Source organism: Chlorocebus sabaeus, chromosome 20 (genome assembly GCF_047675955.1).
Source record: "Chlorocebus sabaeus isolate Y175 chromosome 20, mChlSab1.0.hap1, whole genome shotgun sequence".
In the NCBI taxonomy this organism is placed as follows: Eukaryota; Metazoa; Chordata; class Mammalia; order Primates; family Cercopithecidae; genus Chlorocebus; species Chlorocebus sabaeus.
Genome location: NC_132923.1, coordinates 62,577,746 through 62,596,486, shown reverse-complemented (window position 1 = coordinate 62,596,486; position 18,741 = coordinate 62,577,746). Strand labels below are relative to the sequence as shown.

At 33.9% G+C, this 18,741-nt stretch overlaps 1 protein-coding gene across 1 annotated transcript in view; it reads left to right on the top strand.

The window, feature by feature from the left end:
• Window positions 1–18,741, top strand: part of TNNI3K (TNNI3 interacting kinase) — a 180,990-nt gene that overhangs the window by 18,517 nt on the left and 143,732 nt on the right. The window contains 1 exon segment of the mRNA XM_073007904.1: window positions 16,161–16,271. Coding sequence (XP_072864005.1) covers window positions 16,161–16,271 — 111 coding nt within the window.

Here is an 18,741-nt window from a genome sequence, read left to right as displayed (position 1 = left end):
CCCCATACACCTTTTTGTTTGTTTGTTTTAGTTTGTTGGGTTTTTTACAGGGTTTAGTTTTATTGAGGTTTAATACGTACCGAATACAATTATCAATTTTAAGTCTACAATTGTTAACTTTTGAAAATGTATGTAATCATGTAACCATCATCACAATCATGTTATAGGACATTTCTACTGTACCAAAAAGTTCCCTCATGCCATTTTGCAGTCAATCTCCTTCTCACCTGGTCTCCGGAAACAAGTGTTTTCTATCACTATAGTTTTCTCTTTTCTAGAATTTTAAATAAATTTATTACATCCAGTATGTTTTATTTTCTATATGGTTTCCGGCACTTATCATAATGCTATTGGGATTCACCCATGTTATATATTCAGTAATTAATGTTTTTATTGTGGAATTGTATTCCCTTATATGGATATACCACAATTTGTTTACCATTTACCTGCTGATGGACATTTTTCCAGATTTTGACCATTATAAACAAAGCTGTTTTGAACACTCACATACAGGTACTTGTTTGAACATATGTTTTTATTTCTCCTGGGAAATACCTAAAAGTGGAATTGCTGAGTCACATAATAAGTACATGCTTAATTTTATGAGAAACTACCAAACTGTTTAACAAACTAGCAATTCCTTCCTACATTCCCATCAGCAAGGTATGAGAGTTGTAGTTTTTTCACATCCTTTCCATCTCTTGGTGTGGTCAGTCTTTTCTTTTTTTTTTTTTTTTTTTTTTGGCTATTCTATTGGATGAATTTTAGTATTTCATTATAATTTTAATTTGCATTTCCCTGATGACTAAAGAGGTTTTTATGTGCTTATTAGGAATCTTTTATTTTTTAATGTAGTGTCTGTAACTCTTTTTCCCATTTGTAATTTTGCTTATTATTTTCTTGAATTGTAAGAGAACTTTATTCTAATACAATTCTTTTACTGAATATACTTTTGCAAAAATTTCTCTCAGTCTATGACTTGCCTTTTCATTTTCATAATAGTGTCATTTGAGGAGTAAAAGTTTTCTGCATTTTTTAACTTATGACTGTAGTGATTACAATACACTTATAGATTCTCAACATTTCATAGTCCACCCCCTGTAAATATTGATATACTTCACTTAAAATATAAGAACCTTCCATTAGTATAGTTTCATTTTATCTTCATTCTTTGTGCCATATTGCCATATACATTGCATCTATACATGATAAGAACCTAAATATATTAGAATTTTTGTGTTAAACATTTATATCTTTTAAATAAATTAACAAGAGAGAAAATATGTTTTTCAGAAGTTTGAAAATAATAATCCTATGTATGGTTTTCTCTGTTTAAAGCTCTTTAAGATTTATTGAGTTTTTATACCTGTAAGTTTATGGTTTCATCAAATTCAGAAATTTTGACCATTAGTTTTTCAAATACATATGTTAGATTGTTTGATAATTTTCCACATATCACTGAGTCTGCTTTTTTTCTTCTATCTTCTTTCTTTCTGTTCTCCAAATTAGATTATTTCTACTTATTTGAATTCAAGTTCACAGACCACTTCTCTGCCATCTCCCATCTCATAATCCACCAGTGAATTAATTCATTTTGGTTATTTACTTCTCTGTTCTAGGCTTTTTATTTATTAAGATTAATTAAGATATAATTTCAATTTCTCTGCTATAATGACACATCTGTTATTTCATTTTCCCATATTTTCCTTCAAGTTTTTGAACCTATTATTAGTGACTACTTTAAATGTCCAATCTGCTGTTTTCAACATCTGGATTAGCTCAGTATTTGTTCCCTTTCGTCTTGACTACAGAGCACATTTTTCTGTTTCTTCATATATCAATTAATTTTTATCAAAAGTTAGAAATAATGTATTTTGTGTTATAGGAAATTTTTATCATGTCATCTTCCTTTAAAGAATGTTGAGTCTTTTTTATGTTTGTTTGTTTTTGTTTCATTTTTGGCAGGCAGTTGCATTTCTGGTGGATATATTTCAATCAAATCAGTCTTGATTGGATATTTTGTTAGGCTAAATCTATTTCAGTTTGAACTTAGCCTCCTGGCATACCTCTTTTTTTTTTTTTTTTTTTTTTTTTTTGGGAGACGGAGTCTCGCTCTGTCGCCCAGGCTGGAGTGCAGTGGCCGAATCTCGGCTCACTGCAAGCTCCGCTTCCCAGGTTCACGCCATTCTCCTGCCTCAGCCTCCCGAGTAGCTGAGATTACAGGCGCCCACCACCACGTCTGTCTAATTTTTTGTATTTTTAGTGGAGACGGTTTTTCACTGTGTTAGCCAGGATGGCCTCGATCTCCTGACCTCGTGATCCGCCCGCCTTGGCCTCCCAAAGTACTGGGATTACGGGCGTGAGCCACGGCGCCCAGCTGCCTCTTGGCATAGTCTTATTCTAGCATGTGGTTCACACTCCTGGACATGGTGCTTACTCCTAAAGTATGACTTTTTGGTATGTCACCTGAATTCCCAAGTCTTACTGAGAGACTCAGTAAAGTCTCTTCATTCAGCTGACAGGAGTTCCAAAATCCCCCAGTACTGCATGACCTCCAGTATCACCACCATCCACCTTTTAGCCATAAATCAAGTGATCTTTTCTAGATCTTCCAGAGTCTTTCTCTGTGCTTATGCAGCCCAGCTCAAGGATTCATGATGGATCTCCATGCAGATTTCTGCAGTGCCCTCTCTGTACAGCTGCTGCTTCTCAGTTACCCCGCTCCACAAATACAGCCACTTCATAATATCAGAACTCTCATTTACGCTCTTAACTCAGTGAGTCTTCCTATTATGCTTTGTGGCAGAAAAGTATTTCGGCAGAAAACCATGGAATCACACAATATCCCATGGTTGCCATGGGATATTGTGTGACTTGCTTTATATCTTTCTCTTAAAGGACACAGCTCTTTGCTCGTGTTCTTCAGTGCTTGAGAACAGTTACTTCATATATTTTGTTCCATTTTGTAGATTTTATTTGCAAGTAGAGAAAGTCTATATAAGTTGTTCTGTCATGCCCATATCTACTTTTGCATTGCTTCCAAAATGATCTGAATGAAACAAAAATCTATGCTATCAGTGCTCACTTTAACACTTACTATTGTCATTCATTGCCTATATAATGACATTCAAACTCCTAAATAAGAGACTCAAGATTCCTTAATTTATAACTTTTCTGGAATCACTTTCCATACTCTTTTCCTGTAGTTTCTGCCTGTTCAACCCTAATGGTTTTCAATGTAATGTGCACGAGAATCATATAGTAACTATATGTTTAAAATGAATATTTCCCTTTCTACTTTACTCGCATTTAAATTGGTACATCTAGGGTATTCTAGGAATCTAAATTTTTAACAAACAATCTAGGAATTTTGATGTAAGCAATCTAACTCTACATATTGAGGATTACTGTTCAAGCATGGCAACTCAAATTATGGTCATATGATCAGTAGCATCCACCTCAGCTAAAAGATTTCAGAAATGCTGCTCTCATTTCCTATCCAGTCCTATTCAACCAGTACTATTCAGGGATTTCTAGAGAAACTTAACCAATAGGATTGACGGATCTATCTATCTATCTATCTGTCTGTCTGTCTGTCTGTCTGTCTGTCTGTCTATCTAGAGACATATTTATTATAGGAACTAGCTCACACTATTATGGAGCCCGAAAGTCCCATGATCTTCCATCTATAAGCTGGAGAATCAGGAAAGCCGTTAGTATGATGTGGTACATGTCCAAAGACTTGAGAACCAGGGGAGCCTATAGTGTAAATGCTAGTCTGAGTCTCAAGGCCCCGGAACAAAGATCAGTGATGTCTGAGGGCAGAATATGGATGTCTCAGCTCAAATATAAACAAATTCACCTTCCTTCTACCTTTTAGTTCTATTCAGGCCTTCCAAAGATTAGATGATGTCCACCCATATTGGTGAGGGTGATCTTCTTTACTCAGTCTACTAATGAAAATGCTGGCAGAGCATGGTGGCTCATGCCTGTAACCCCATCACTTTGGGAGGCTGAGGCAGATGGATCACTTGAGCTCAGGAGTTTGAAACTAACAAGGTGAAATCCTGTCTCTACTAAAAATACAAAAATTAGCCTGGTGTGGTGGTGCACGCCTATAGTCCCAGCTACTTGGGAGGCTAAGGTGGTAGAATCACTTGAAGCCAGGAGGTGGAGGTTGCAGTGAGCCAAGATTGTGCCACTGCACTCCAGCTCAGCAATAGAGTAAGACCCTGTCTCAAAAACAAACAAACAAAAAAACTAATGCCTTCTGGAAATACCCTTACAGACACCCAGAAATCATGCTTTACTAGCTATCTAGGCATCCCTTAACCCAATCAAGTTGACACCTAAAATTAAGCATCACAATCAGAATGTATATTTTTTAAAAATCCCAGCTGATGTATTTGTAGACTAAAGTTTGAAGATTGCCATTTTGGATAACTCCATTCTTTAGGCCAAACAGTTCCACACATCTTTATTTTCGTTCTTATAATTTCTTCTGCTTAAATATTTTCTAATTTCTTTTCCTGATGCAAAATTATTGCTTATTTAAAACCAAGATAAATTGAATTTTCTTGAACTCGCAGACAGATATTATTGCACTCTCTTTTGGGTTTCAATTATTAAGTTTATATTATATTTTATTATAGCACTTATAATTATTTATTTGCATATTTCAAATGTTGGTCTGTGAACTTTGGACACTGGGACTAAGTCTTTTTCTTTGATTCCTCAGTATATGGGGCCTGTAAAGGATCCTTAAGAAATATTTGGAAATTAATGAGTGTTCAAACATTAGAAGAAACAATACTTGACATCTGTTGATATTATGTAGCTTAAGAAAGACTGTCAGCTTAGAAGCTAGACCAGTTCTGTTCATATCTCAGTTATGAGACTTGCTAATTATGCATATTTAGGCAAATTGAGTTTTCCTTCTGCTCCTCAATTTTCTAACCTTTAAAATGAAGCAGATGGAATTATCTATTTTATTGTGTAGTTTAGAGTTTTAAGGAAACAAATCATATGCAGTACTTAGCAAAATACCTAGCATATAGTAAGTACTTAATAAAAATTAACCATTATTATTGTTGAACTCTAACTTCGACATTTATTGGAAACTAACATGTTTTTCATTTTGCATAGAAAAATTAAAAGAAATGGATTGGATTTTCTGGATTATTACACTCTAAAGAGATGAGAAAAGGTATCAAAGAAATGGTGTCTATACTTAGATCAATGGACTCCAAACATCTTTTATCATGTAGTCTATAATATTAGCACCCCCAAATGCATACATGTGTTCATAAATTATATACATTAACAAAAAAAATCAGTTAATAGCTTAAGACAAAATCTACTCTTTGGAAGACAATCAGTGTTAAAGTTTGTAACTATACATTTATATTTCAAATAGCCTTTCTGATAATATAAAATATTTTGATAAGTTTATTACAAATATGATTAGATTAGAAAATAGATTTATATGGAGCTCAGATTGGTAGAAAAAAGTACCAGCTTTTTCTTTGCTGCTTCTTACCTTAGTAATATATATGTTGTGTATTTTCTTCACAGGACTCTCTTAAAGATATCTGCTAATTTTGTCTATTCAGTTAAAGTGTCTATTCAGTTAAAATTTGATATTAGAATTTATAAACCCACTTACTTTGGCTCACATAAGCTATGGCACATCCCCAATAACTAAAAATTAAAAAAAAAAAAAAGAGTGAAAGAGAGGCAGCTCTCAGTCCTTTCCTATGTAGAATTTTAAGTATTTGTATATTATACTTTGGGTACTATATGTGACACATGACTAGCTGATATATGAACTGAAGCTGCCAGTGTAAATTTACATGTTAAACATGAAAGAAACTTCATTCATCTTTACATATAAATGTATATAAGTAGATTTTCTAATTCTTTTTGTACCTAATGAATTTTATTACAAGATTCCTGTCACATTTATAATCCCTCTATAGGGCATACTTCTTTAGGTGGTATCTAAATTGTAATCCTAAAATGAAACACAAGACTTTGGGGAAAAAAGTGAGACCTCTGATATAGTTTAGAAGATCTTAATTGAGAAAGCTAATGAACAAAATCCTATTAGCCCATCTAATTTAGCTTTACATGTAACTCTCATTCAATACACAGACAAGTCACTTAATGAAATTTCTTTCATGAGAAAGAAGTAGCATTTTGATTCATTAACATTTTTTTAACATTTCATATGATAAAGGCAAATATTGAATGGTAATGGTCATTTATCCCATCCTATATATTTCTTGCAAGATCTAATTCCAATCATTCAGAAACAGAACTCATTTTATATCGGTGTTACAAAGGGGAAGGACCCGAATGGGGGAAAAAATCGAACTAAACCTATGTTGCGTGGCTTACCAGACCTACGTATTTTTTGTTACATAACTGTGCCCATCAGAAAACTCTGTTTTCTATCAATGGCGATTTGTAGCCTGAATCATTGTATTAATATCTTTTATCTTGACTTTTTTTTTTCCTCTTTAGCACATATATTTGATTGCAAAGTTGAAATTTTGTTTTCAACTATCCTGAAACTAAGACCCTAAGTAAGTGTTTCATACTTTCTAAATGCTATCAATTTAGACCAAGGTTCCACAGCCTTGGCACTACTGACAGTTTGTATTGGGTAATTCTTTGCTGTGGGAGGCTGTCCTGTGCATTATAAAAATGTTTAGTAGCATCCCTGTCCTCTGTTCTCTAGACGACAGCAGCCACTTCCCTCGTGCCAATTGTGAGTACCAATAATATCTCCAGACATCACCCCTGAGAGGCAAAAATCACTCCCAGTTGAGAACCACTGATTTAGAAGACAGATTACAATATTTATTAACTTAAATGGAGATTTTAAATCTAAGTTACTTTTTTATTTGAGCAAATAAAGGTTCCTGATTAAAGATTGCATTTTCCCTAAATGGGAATTTGACGAGACAGTAATAAGAAGAAGTACTTTGAAGAAGGAAAAAAAAACTAAAAAAAAAAAAAAATTCCCACTTTTTGCATATTTAACTAAATTCTCCAGTTAATGATGACTTTTAAACACTTTAATAGTAGATTTTCACTTAAGAAACTAGAGAAAATTTTTACTCATAAATTAGAGCAATCATTAAGATAGCTTGTTTATATGCACATTTCCTTTTAGTAATGAAATATTTCATAGTCTCTTTCTAAATGAACATATTCTCAATAAAATCTTTATAGGATCCTAGCTGAAGATGGTAATTTGTAATTTATGCTTCAATTCTTATACCAGACAGTAGTATTTCCTGGAAAACCTTCCCTGATCCCTCCCAAGTTTGGGTTAGATATTGCTGCATTGTACTCTCTTAGCACCCAGTACTTATTATACTGTGTATGCTACTGTATATTATTACTTAGCTAAATCTTTATATTTTCCTCTATATTAGGGGTCATGATCTCACATATTTTTAAGGATGACATAAGTAAATGAAAGTGTTGGATAATATAACAGACAATGATAAATGGGAACTTAAACTCAAGACTGAATATTTTTGAGATACGAGAGAGTGGCAAAGACTGTGGTAACTTAGAAAACATATGCCTCATGTAAAGGGAATGGTCACTCTTCAGCTTCAGTTAATCATTGTCATGTAACAATGTAGACCCATTATTTCCCTAAATTTCAGAGAATCATAAATGATGTGAAGTTTCCTAATATTTCAATGTTGGCCATTAATGCAGATTTTTAGTTATAAATACTCTACAGGCTGAGCCATATATATTTCCATTCCTCTTGTAGCCTGTTTGTAATCTCTGATAGTAATTATGAGCATCATCAAGGCAGATATCAGATCCAAGTTGCTTATCATCTTATTCTGAGTGCTTAGGACAACCCTTTATGTACACACATTAATAAATCGATGTTTTATAAGTGAAGAATGAAGTTATAGTTCTATGGTAACTGGGGAGAAGAAAAGTATTTCAAGGGAGGTAGAATCAGGTTGACAATGGGCAAAATAGTGTCCTATTTGGGCCACTAGAATAGGAAATTGTCAGATATCTCTTTAAGGGATATTTTAGTAAATTCTGGGGAGAAGAGGATATAAAACTGGGTTGAAAATAAATTGAGTTAGGGAAATGGAGGCTATAAACATTAATTGCTCTTCCAAAAAGTATAAGATTGGGCAATATTTGAGGAATGGCCAGATCAGGAAGGTTACTGAAACAGCATTGTCCTATCTTTTTAAACTCTTTCTCTTTGTATAAACATAAAAGTTCAGAGTTTGTTTAAATATTATTTTTAAACTTTAAAATATATATTACATTATAGCTAAAAACAAATTTTAAAAATTAGAATATTCATTATGCCTTTTCAAGTAGCATGTATTTACTTCCCCCGCCCCACTGCAATAGCTAGAGATTCTTATTATCCTCTTCCTGTTAAATCATCACTATATTATTAAATGAGAGATGATTTAAGGATGTTCAAGGGCCAATTGGAAGCATGCTGCAGGGAGAAAGACATTATGGAAAATGAGAAAATAGAAGAAGGAGGGTTGGCAGAGTTGAGGGTAAAAAATAGGTCTAAAGCAAGAGTACAGATACTCAATCTAAGAGTATGTTACTTCTCTTTCTTTTTTGTTTTCCAAAATGTCAAGCAAAGTCAAGTATTTCCACCACACTGAAACTCTTAAAAACTGATATCTTTTGTGAAAATAAATCCAAAATTATTTCAACAAGAGACGTATAGGTATGAACCTTTGTGAGTGAGCAGTTATTTTCATACTGATTAATGGATACTTTCACTGGGGATGTCTATGATGCATGAGGCAGCTCTAGTCCATTAAATTTTAATGCCTGGAACTAAGTACATTTCATACTGAAGCCCTGAATAGTTCCTTGTCCTAAAGGAAAACTTAATAATATTCTTCAACACCTCCAAAATTGCTTTTTAAAAAAACTGTTTTCCTTAAAAAACACATAAACTTTAACAATTGCTATGCTGGTGAAGAAAAAATATACTTAGAGAAACATATTTTAAAAACATTTATTTATATGTCCCTATTTTATATCCAGAAACTTAGTTTTCTTTCCAAACCAAGTTCAGCTCCTTCTTGGAGTTTGTTATGACACTTCAGAGAATATTAGAGGTGAATAAGATATTACAGAAAAGAATTTAGTCCAACTCTGTAACCCTACAGGTAAAGAAATGTAAGTATTTTATGACTAAACATCTCTTGGGACAGAGTGGGCTGAGTCATAAGGTGAATATTCTCATAGAGGTAGGCCAATCTTGGGGGTGATACATTTAATATGAATATAAGCTTACATACACCTGTAAGTATATTGAGTTTATAAGCATTTGCACATACATTATGTCATTTGATCTTTATTACAACCTTGTAAGATAAGTAAGGTAGGTATTATATTTCTTTTTATACAAATGAGGAATATAAGGTCAGGGCTTATACACGAAAGACAAATTATTAGTAGTTGAAGGATAATGGGGGGGAGGGGGAAATAACATGATGTATTAAGAAAAGCATAATATTAAAAAACAGAAGACCTGATTTCAAATCCCAGTTCAGCCTCAATTTAAAGTTACATTAAAGAAACCACATTTCATGCTATGGAATGTTAATTGGGTTCTCTAAAAACTGGTCTCTGAAAAGAATATAGGAGTACAAGAGATTTATTTAAAGGTGACACCTCTGAAAGGAAAAGGAAGGAAACAGAATTGGTTATGGGGTGCTGTCAGATCCCAATATAGATCTGCTAAAATCTCTGCCAGCCCATTGAGGAGTTCCAGAGGAAAAATTGCCTATGAAAGGAGTGCCACATGGGGTAGAAATGTTGAGTTCCTTCTTTTATCACCACCTTACTCAGTCATTGACTGGGAGTAAGGGCCACCCTAAGAAGAGACTGACCACAGCTCTAACACTGCAGTGGATCTTGAAATAACTGAGAAAGCTGCCAGCGAACCACCATCCTGCCACCCTCTTCATAAAGAGAGGTCTCAGTGGCATATCTATTTTTACCACACGTGAGGAAATGCTCATGATTCTACAATATATGATAAAAGGAAATTACCTATACGTAGAATTAGATCAATAGTGACCATAATAACAATTATTATGTGTCAAGCATTGTACTAAACGCATTACAACACTATCTGATTTAATCCTCACAACAATGCTATGAGAATGATACAATTGTATATTCATATTACAGACAAAAACTTGACAGCTCAAAAGGTTAAGAAACGTGTCACAAATGTAGGAAGTGCCCATCAATATGGAAACACGAGTTTGCTTTGCTGGGGTAGCTTGTGCTCCATCTAGTTGCACAAACACACATACATAGGACAAAGAATGGAAGGGAAAAGTACACACATAAATAATAGTGATTATATGGTAGTACTGTGGGTTATTGAATTATTTATTCATTTTCTTTGTTTTTTACATTTTCTTCTCAGAGGTATTCTGGTTGTCTGTTGAGGCATAACAAACTATCCCAAACTTGGTCCTCTAACAAAACTATTTTCTTATTCTCATGGCTTCTTAGTTCAAAAATTCAGACAGGATGCTGTGTGGATGGCTTGATTCTGTTCCACAATGTTTAGAGCCTCACCTAAGAAAATGTGAATGAATGGGTTTATTCATCAGCTGGTAGACTGGAATTCTCTGGAGGCTTAACACACTGACTGGGATAACTGGAAGGCTGAACTTAGCTAAAACAGTTGATTGGAGAGCCTTCATGAGCGATGTACCTTCTCCATGTGGACTGCATTTTCTTATACCATGGCTGACACAGGTTAGTCAGATTTGTTACATGGTAGATCAGGGCTCGCAAAGCGTGTTTTTCAGCAAACAGGAAGGAAGCCGTGTGGTCTTCTATGCCCTAGCCTTAGAAAAGAAATACTCTGCTCCATGCTATTGGTCACAATCCACCCAGGTTCCAGGGGAAGGGCCACTGAAAGCAAATATCTGTGGGTAGAGTATAGATGAATGCTCATAAAACCACCAGAAAATATATTTTGTCCATAATCAGAAGAAAGTACATTTTTATACATCAGTTTATTTTCTATACTGAAATAGAGTTGAAATTTTTTTTTTTGTTAATAAATACATTTTGAAAATGGATGTGATATGGTAGCAGAGGATTTGAGCTCTGTGACATAGTGGTCGCTTATCTTGACTTTATCCATAGCAATAATCACAGAGCTAACAACAAAGCAGGATATTAAGTAAGCGTTGTTTTAGAGTTTTATGGGTAGTACAGAGTTGCATTTACTACCATTACAACATGTTTTTATCCATTTACATACATTTTGGGAGATCAATTTTCCCTCAAATTCTATTTCTCAAGGATATAGCTGGAGTGCTTTTTTGTCTAAGCCTCGTTCTTCTGCACATGGATTTTCTTCTGTTTAAAAATAATAAATATGATACACATAAATACATTACAAAGAGCTTATTTATCTCACACTTATAGGATGCTTCTGTGTGTCACATTGAATAATAATGCTTTAAATTTAGCTAGAGAGTACATAAAGGAAACTTGCCAGTTCCCACAAGACTCTTCTCTAAGCAAGTCTTAACAGACTTTCTTTTAAAAACATTGCCATTAGATGTTTGTTATATATGGCAAACTGCAAGCAATAAATGAGATCAAACTTAGAGTATTTGAAATGTGCCCAATATTTGCATTTTACAGGAAATTTTTTTCCAGGAGGTGTGTACCATATTGCTGACTCTTAAAATTATTCCATTAGGACAAAATATTCCTGTAGAGTAAGAGACTTATCAGTTAAATACAACAAAAGTATGTCCTCTCAAGTTTTTCCTTGAGACTGGATCAGGAAAACTACTATGGAAATTCAGAAGTGAAGTACTGACTTTGGAGTCCAACAGACCTGGGTTTGCATTCTACCTTTAACACTTACAAACTAAGGTTCAGTTAGCACTTTAAATTCTTTGAGCCTGAGTGACACCGGCTATAAAATAGGGTTAATAATTATTTTCTCTCATAAGTAAATTGTGAAGCTTAAGTGAGAGGATATATATAGAACACTTTTCATGGAACTTGACTTATAGTAAGCAATTTATATGCAGCAATTACTGATTTATGTTTATTATCTTTAGCATAGCTGCATAAAAGTTTTATTTTGGTAGTATTCAGTTAAAAAGTATTTAGACCAATTAGAGGTCAATCTTGAGAAATCCAACGAAGGTATGAAAGGATAAATTATTACTCTTAACTTTTGACCTCACCATTTGCCCTTCTGAAGGAATCCTAATATACTTTAAAAAATTCCACAAATATTGACTGAATAAGAAGAAAATACAAAGATACTTGAGGAAAGGATAAATGTGTGTTTACTAAAACTGCCTAACAGATAAATGTTTCACATGCTCTGTGATTTATATAACATTTATTTTAATTGAGCCTAGTACAGTACTTGGCATAAAATAGACATTCATTAATAAATATTTGTTGAATAAAACAGTATCCCTCTTTCTACTGATTTATACAAGTTATTTATGTATTAAATATGTAAACCATTTGTCAGTTTTATATGTTGTGGATATTTCTCCAACTCATCACTTGCCTTATTGTGTTTTTAACACTTTAATTTGCTCAAATCTATCATATTTTCTCTCTATTTTAAAATATAACTTTATGCTTAAAAAGATCTTCCCTACTACTCTGCATTTAAATTTACGACCATCTGCAGGAAAAATGTTTTAAGGCAATGTTTTTCCTATTTATCTCAAGACTACTCATGCCTTTATCCTTCACTAAGGTTATTGGTAAAGTGAGAGTTAACTCCTGTGAACTGTTTTCTCTGGAGGAGGAATTCTCAGTTTCTGGCAGCCTATCCACGGCCAAACTAGTAGACTTTTCTCATTTCCAGTACTGGTACAGCCTTTTTCCATGTTTTATTCCTCTGTTTGTTTCAGTGCCTAACTCATGAAGCAGAGGGAGTGGAGTTAGAAGGAGGAGGTGAAGGGAAAGGGGAAAGAGAAGCTAAGTGATGAAATCAAATCAATATTTTATTTGGAAGGTACCATTCATTGAGATTATACTGAGCCGCAGACTCCCATGCCCAATAATAACAAATTGTATTGAGTATTGTGGTGCCAGGTACCTTTTAATTGCTTCACAGATATTATCAGAACAATTTTAAGGTGGATATAATTACTCTTTTCCTTTTATATAATCAAGAAAATTTGCAAAGAGGGGTGACAGAACTGCTCCAGTTCACATAGTCATTGTCAGAGCTGAATTTCTAATTAGGGAGGCTAATTCTATGACCTGCATCTTAACCCTGCATTATATGCAGCTCAAATTTAACATGTGAAAATGAAACATTTTACTTCTGCCTCAAAATCTGCTTCTTCCTGGTTCTTCCCTATCTCTCTCTCATTTTATTTCCCTATTGCTTATTGCACTTGGAAAAAAATGTAAATACCCCATACCATGGCCTAGAAGGTTCTGCAAGATTATACATCTTTGACCTCATCTTGAAAACTTTTTTTCACTTGTTTAACCATTCACTCAACGTTGGTCTTGTTGCTGGTCTTCGAACACAACAAACTTATATCTGTCTTACAACTTTTGCACTATTTTTCATATTTTAATGTTTATCCTTGAAATTGTGACTTTCTGCCATTTACCATTTATCTAAAAGGTCACCTCTGCAGTGAAGCTTTCCCTGATTAACCAGTTTAAAATAGCCATCTAATCATTTGTCTGTTTTCATCTCATAGCAGTTGATACTTTAAGCTACTGTATAGCAATTTCTTATTTGTTTAATTTTTGTCTCTTCATTCATATAAACATAGTAAAATATAAGCTCTGTGAGAGCAGGGATTTCACTATCTTTACTCACTGCACTGTCACCACTGCTCAGAAAAGAGTTTAATACACCAGATATGCTCAATAAATACTTGTTTGGCATATAAAGGGTGTATTGAAGAGAGAAATGCATGATCAAAACTGGATGTAGGAAAATGTATCTAATAGTATGGAGGATGGACTGCAGTGGGAAAAACTATTAGTCGAGGAGACTAGTTAGGAAGCTGCATAATATGGAGGATGATGCTAGAAATAAGGAGAAGAAATGTGAGAAGTATAAGTCAGTTAAAACCAGTACAATTCTGAAATTGAGCTGAAGGGACTCCAGGTCCCTTGGAATAAAAAAGTGCCATTCATATAAGTAAGGAATGTTATATGACAAGTCAGCCTGGGAAAATTATAAATGATAATTACAAGAACAATTTCGAATTTTGCATTTGAGATGCCATTAATAGGCCAAATATATGGGACTCAGAGTTAGCAGAGAAGTCAGGACCAAAGCTGCATTTGTCAGATTGTGTAAGAATTACCAAAGTGGGATTTAGGAATGGGAAAGCAGCTTAGGGCTAAATTTCCAAATCATACACTTTTAGAAGACAGTCAGAAACAAAGAATAGGCAACAAAAAGGAATCAAAGAATGTAGTTTTAGGAAAGCAAAGGAGACAAGAATTTTGAGAAGAGAGAGATGATCTAATCATAGAGAGAATGACTACAAAGACACTGGTTTTGATAAATAGTTTACCTTTAGAAATTGAGGAAGTGATTTGAGGAGACTGGTGAGGTCCTTAATGCCTCAGGTGGAAGAAACAGTCATGGTGACTTCTCCTGGTAATACAATGCAAAGAGAAGCGGAAAATAATCTGCCTTAGTGAGGAGTAGTGTGAGAAAAGCAAGATTCAATGTAGAATTAGTATGATGAACTCATTTGACATTTATGTGGAACTTGGGTATACCTACCTAAAGATTGCTAAAGAAATGAGATTGGAACTGTCAACAGATTCAATATCATTTTTTCAGAAGGTTGGAATATGAAGGCAAGAATAGGGATAAAATTAGCTTAGCTTCAGTGGAAAAAAAAAAAAAAAACCTTTTTTTTTTTTATAACGGAGAAAACATAAGTTTATAGTTCAAGCATATAGAGTCAATGCAAGAAGAAAGGTTGAAGATGCAATATTTATTTCACTTTCTTGAGAAAGCAAGTAGAAAAAGGAGAAGATTTGGAAACTATAACATTTATTTTACTATTTGTAGCTCTTTACCAAAGTTTTTTCATTTTTTAGAACTTCTTGAAGGCCTTTATGTAGGTGTGACAGCATTAAAAAATCAAACTTTGTCTTTTAATGGTAAAGTTTTCTTAACAAACAGTATTTGATATTATATGTATGTAAGCCATAAATGCACTGGCCTATCTTATGACTTGACTTTATTGTTACTTGGTGTGTTGATAGACCAAACATTATAGAAGTTGTGGTTTAAATTCCTACTTTGAGGCTTAAACATGGAAATCTTTGTATTATAAAGATTATATACAATACAAAATTACAATATTGAATTACAAAATAAAAAGTCAATGAATGTTAATTGCTATTAATATTATAAATATTATTTCATGTATTTCCAGAGGCAGAAATACAATACAAATAATATTATAAAAAAGTAAGAATAATTGTTGCACAAATTTTTCAAATTTAGAGGCTCAAATAATGGTTCTAACATATTCACTGGTAAAATGAGTCAAGTTAAGAAAGATATTATGAATTAATTGTTCATAGATTTAATGATATTATGTATTAGATAAGAAGAAATTACTGAACTATCATGAAACAGCCTACTGGGCTGCATGCACTTTGTTCAGTACTTGGTTCATGCTCTCTTCTTAGGTGGCATATTTCATCCTCATCTCTAAAAGGAAAAAAAAATAAATCTTTAAACTATTTCTGTAAATTCCTGACCTCACTGGGAGTTAATTCTAGTTGCTGGGAAAGCATATTCATTGGAGGAACCTACATGTAAAACTGAGTTTGTGGTTGCAAGAGTCTCACCATAGGTAATGTCCTGTCTGTCTGTCTTGTTCAAGTGGTAGAAGATTGATTAGAACTGAACACCTTTGTCATTTGGTCCTACATTCCCACCATCTGAGAACTATTCTCTGATATCTAAGGTGCTGTTATGCTAGAAATCACACTTAAGTTTCCTTTAAGCACCTGAACTGGCTGATAGACAATCAATACATCTAGTTGCACAGCTTTTGAACTTGTTACTAGCAGAAAAGTAACACTAAAGATATGTTTCCTTACAGGATAATGCAGAATTGATCACTTCTCTGCTTCACAGTGGAGCTGATATACAGCAGGTTGGATATGGTGGCCTCACTGCCCTCCATGTTGCTACAATAGCTGGCCACCCAGAGGTAAATCATGCCTTTAGCACCTGTGAAAACAAAGATTATTTACTTTTTGGGTTCTTGTTCTTAACTGTTTTCAAATACTGTCTTTGAGACTCTACAGGTTGGTTTATTTTTTAGCTATTGAACACATTCATTTCTTACTGGGGTAAAATTTCGCTGTATAAATGAGCTTTGGGGCGGGGCGCGGTGGCTCACGCCTGTAATCCCAGCCCTTTGGGAGGCTGAGGCGGGCGGATCACGAGGTCAGGAGATCGCGACCATCCTGGCTAACACGGTGAAACCCCGTCTCTACTAAAAATGCAAAAAATTAGCTGGGCGTGGTGGTGGGCACCTGTAGTCCCATCTACTTGGGAGGCTGAGGCAGGAGAATGGCGTGAACCTGGAAGGCGGAGCTTGCAGTGAGCCGACATCCGGCCACTGCACTCCAGCCTGGGCGACTGAGCGAGACTCCGTCTCAAAAAATAAATAAATTAATTAATTAATAATAAATAAATAAATAAATAAGCTTTGGCTAGTCAATTCAGTCAGTTTTCTAACAGTGTATTTAATCATCAGTTAACATAACAATAACATAGCTAGATATACAGAGGCTTTATAGCAGCTCAGTTTCCACAACTTGCCAAGTTAACCTTGGGAAAGTTACTGAATCTCATGACCTCCCTCTTTTCTTCACTTATAAAATAGGAATATTAGTAAGCCTATTATAATAATTAAATTAGATAATTTATATAAATCACTTTATCATTTGCTTAATGCAGAGTAAGGACAAAATGAAAAATCATTCACTCGTTTATCTACTTATGTATTACTTGAATGAATATATATTCACATCCTATTATGCACCAGATACTGTTCTAGGCGCTGGGATGACAGTAGCAAGAAAGTCAGGTGAAATTTTTATTTTGTAGAGTTTAGCTCTAAAGAATAAAATAGACAATAAAGACAAGAAAATATTATATAATTTTAATTAGTAGTAAGTACTATAAAAATAATAAAGTGAGGTAAAATGAAAACAATGAGAAAAGGGGGCACTATTTAAAATAAGCTATACAGAAAAGGCCTCTGAAAGGAGGTGATATAGGAAAACAGATTTAAATGTAATGAGAATGTCAACCATGTAAAAGGAGAGAAAAGAATTTCTAGCTTAAGGAATGGCACTTGCAAGGACCCTGAGGCCTAAAAAAGCTGGGTGAGATTGAGGGACATAATTGAGTCAGAATTTTAGAGTGGAGTGAGCTGGAGGAAGAATGATGGAGACAAGGTCTGGTGAATGGTTCCAAGCCAAATCACACAGTGTTTTAAAGGTCACAGGAAGGACTCTGGATCTTGTCTTAAATTTAAAGTATTAATTTTATATATCCTATTATGGGAAGAACTTCCATTTGCATGATTTGGCTAACTTCACAAATCCTCATGGAATAGTTTTTATTGCCACTGCCATTTGATAGATATAAAACTAAGGCTCTTATATAATAATTGTCTTGACAAATGACAAAGCTATTGAGGAAAAGAATCACGTTTGGAATCCTGATCATTTTACTCAAAATCCCATGATTGTCACACTTTATCAATTGTGGAAACACCAATAGCTCAACAATGTAAAAGATGAGAAGTCTCATATCCTCATTATTAAATAGTTATGTTTCTCCCTTTTAGTGATGTTGCAAATTCAATTATACCTTCTTCACTAATACACATACATATATGCACACAAACTGTGAACAAATAGAGCTGCATATAAAATTATACATGAAGCCTATAAAATAGATGTGATCCATCTCTCTTGACAGTGTCATTTCAAAGGGCTCTTACATACAATAAATATTAAAATATCTCATTGAGAGCAAAATAATTTCCTTCATGTTGACATTTCCACTCCTTTCCATATCACCTTATTTCCTGGAAAATAAATCCTTTTGGTGAGATTCATTGTAAATATAAGTGAGTTTGTGGTACTTGTGAGGAAAGGGGAAATTCCATCAGATTCACTTAAATATAAATGTTTTCCAAAAAAAGAAAGAAAAAACAGAGGCCACTGATAAAGTAAATGAGTGGTAAACATTAAGAAATCTGGGTGAAATAATTTATGAGTTAGACACTAAGTTCTAGCAAAACATGATCAACTTCTTAATGCAGGAAAATGACAGACTATGTCTTCAAAACAAAATGCTTTTTCTCCCTAATGTGTTGATTACATTTGTGAATGATAGCATTACAAAGGCTTCTAAAGCAAAGAGGTTAAGAGCTTAGTTTCTTCATCTTCTATTCAAATAGCTCTGTTTTCTTTCTTTCTAAATCATAATATGGAAGAAAGTATTATATTGATTTTACCAGACTTAGGGCAAACTTCACCAAAGTGTTCCAAATAGATCTCTACTCTTGCCTTGCAATTCTTCATAGGTTTTCTGACTTCCCTCATTAGCTGATATTTGATGACTTTTACAGTCAACAGCTAACACAGCAAAAAGCCAGT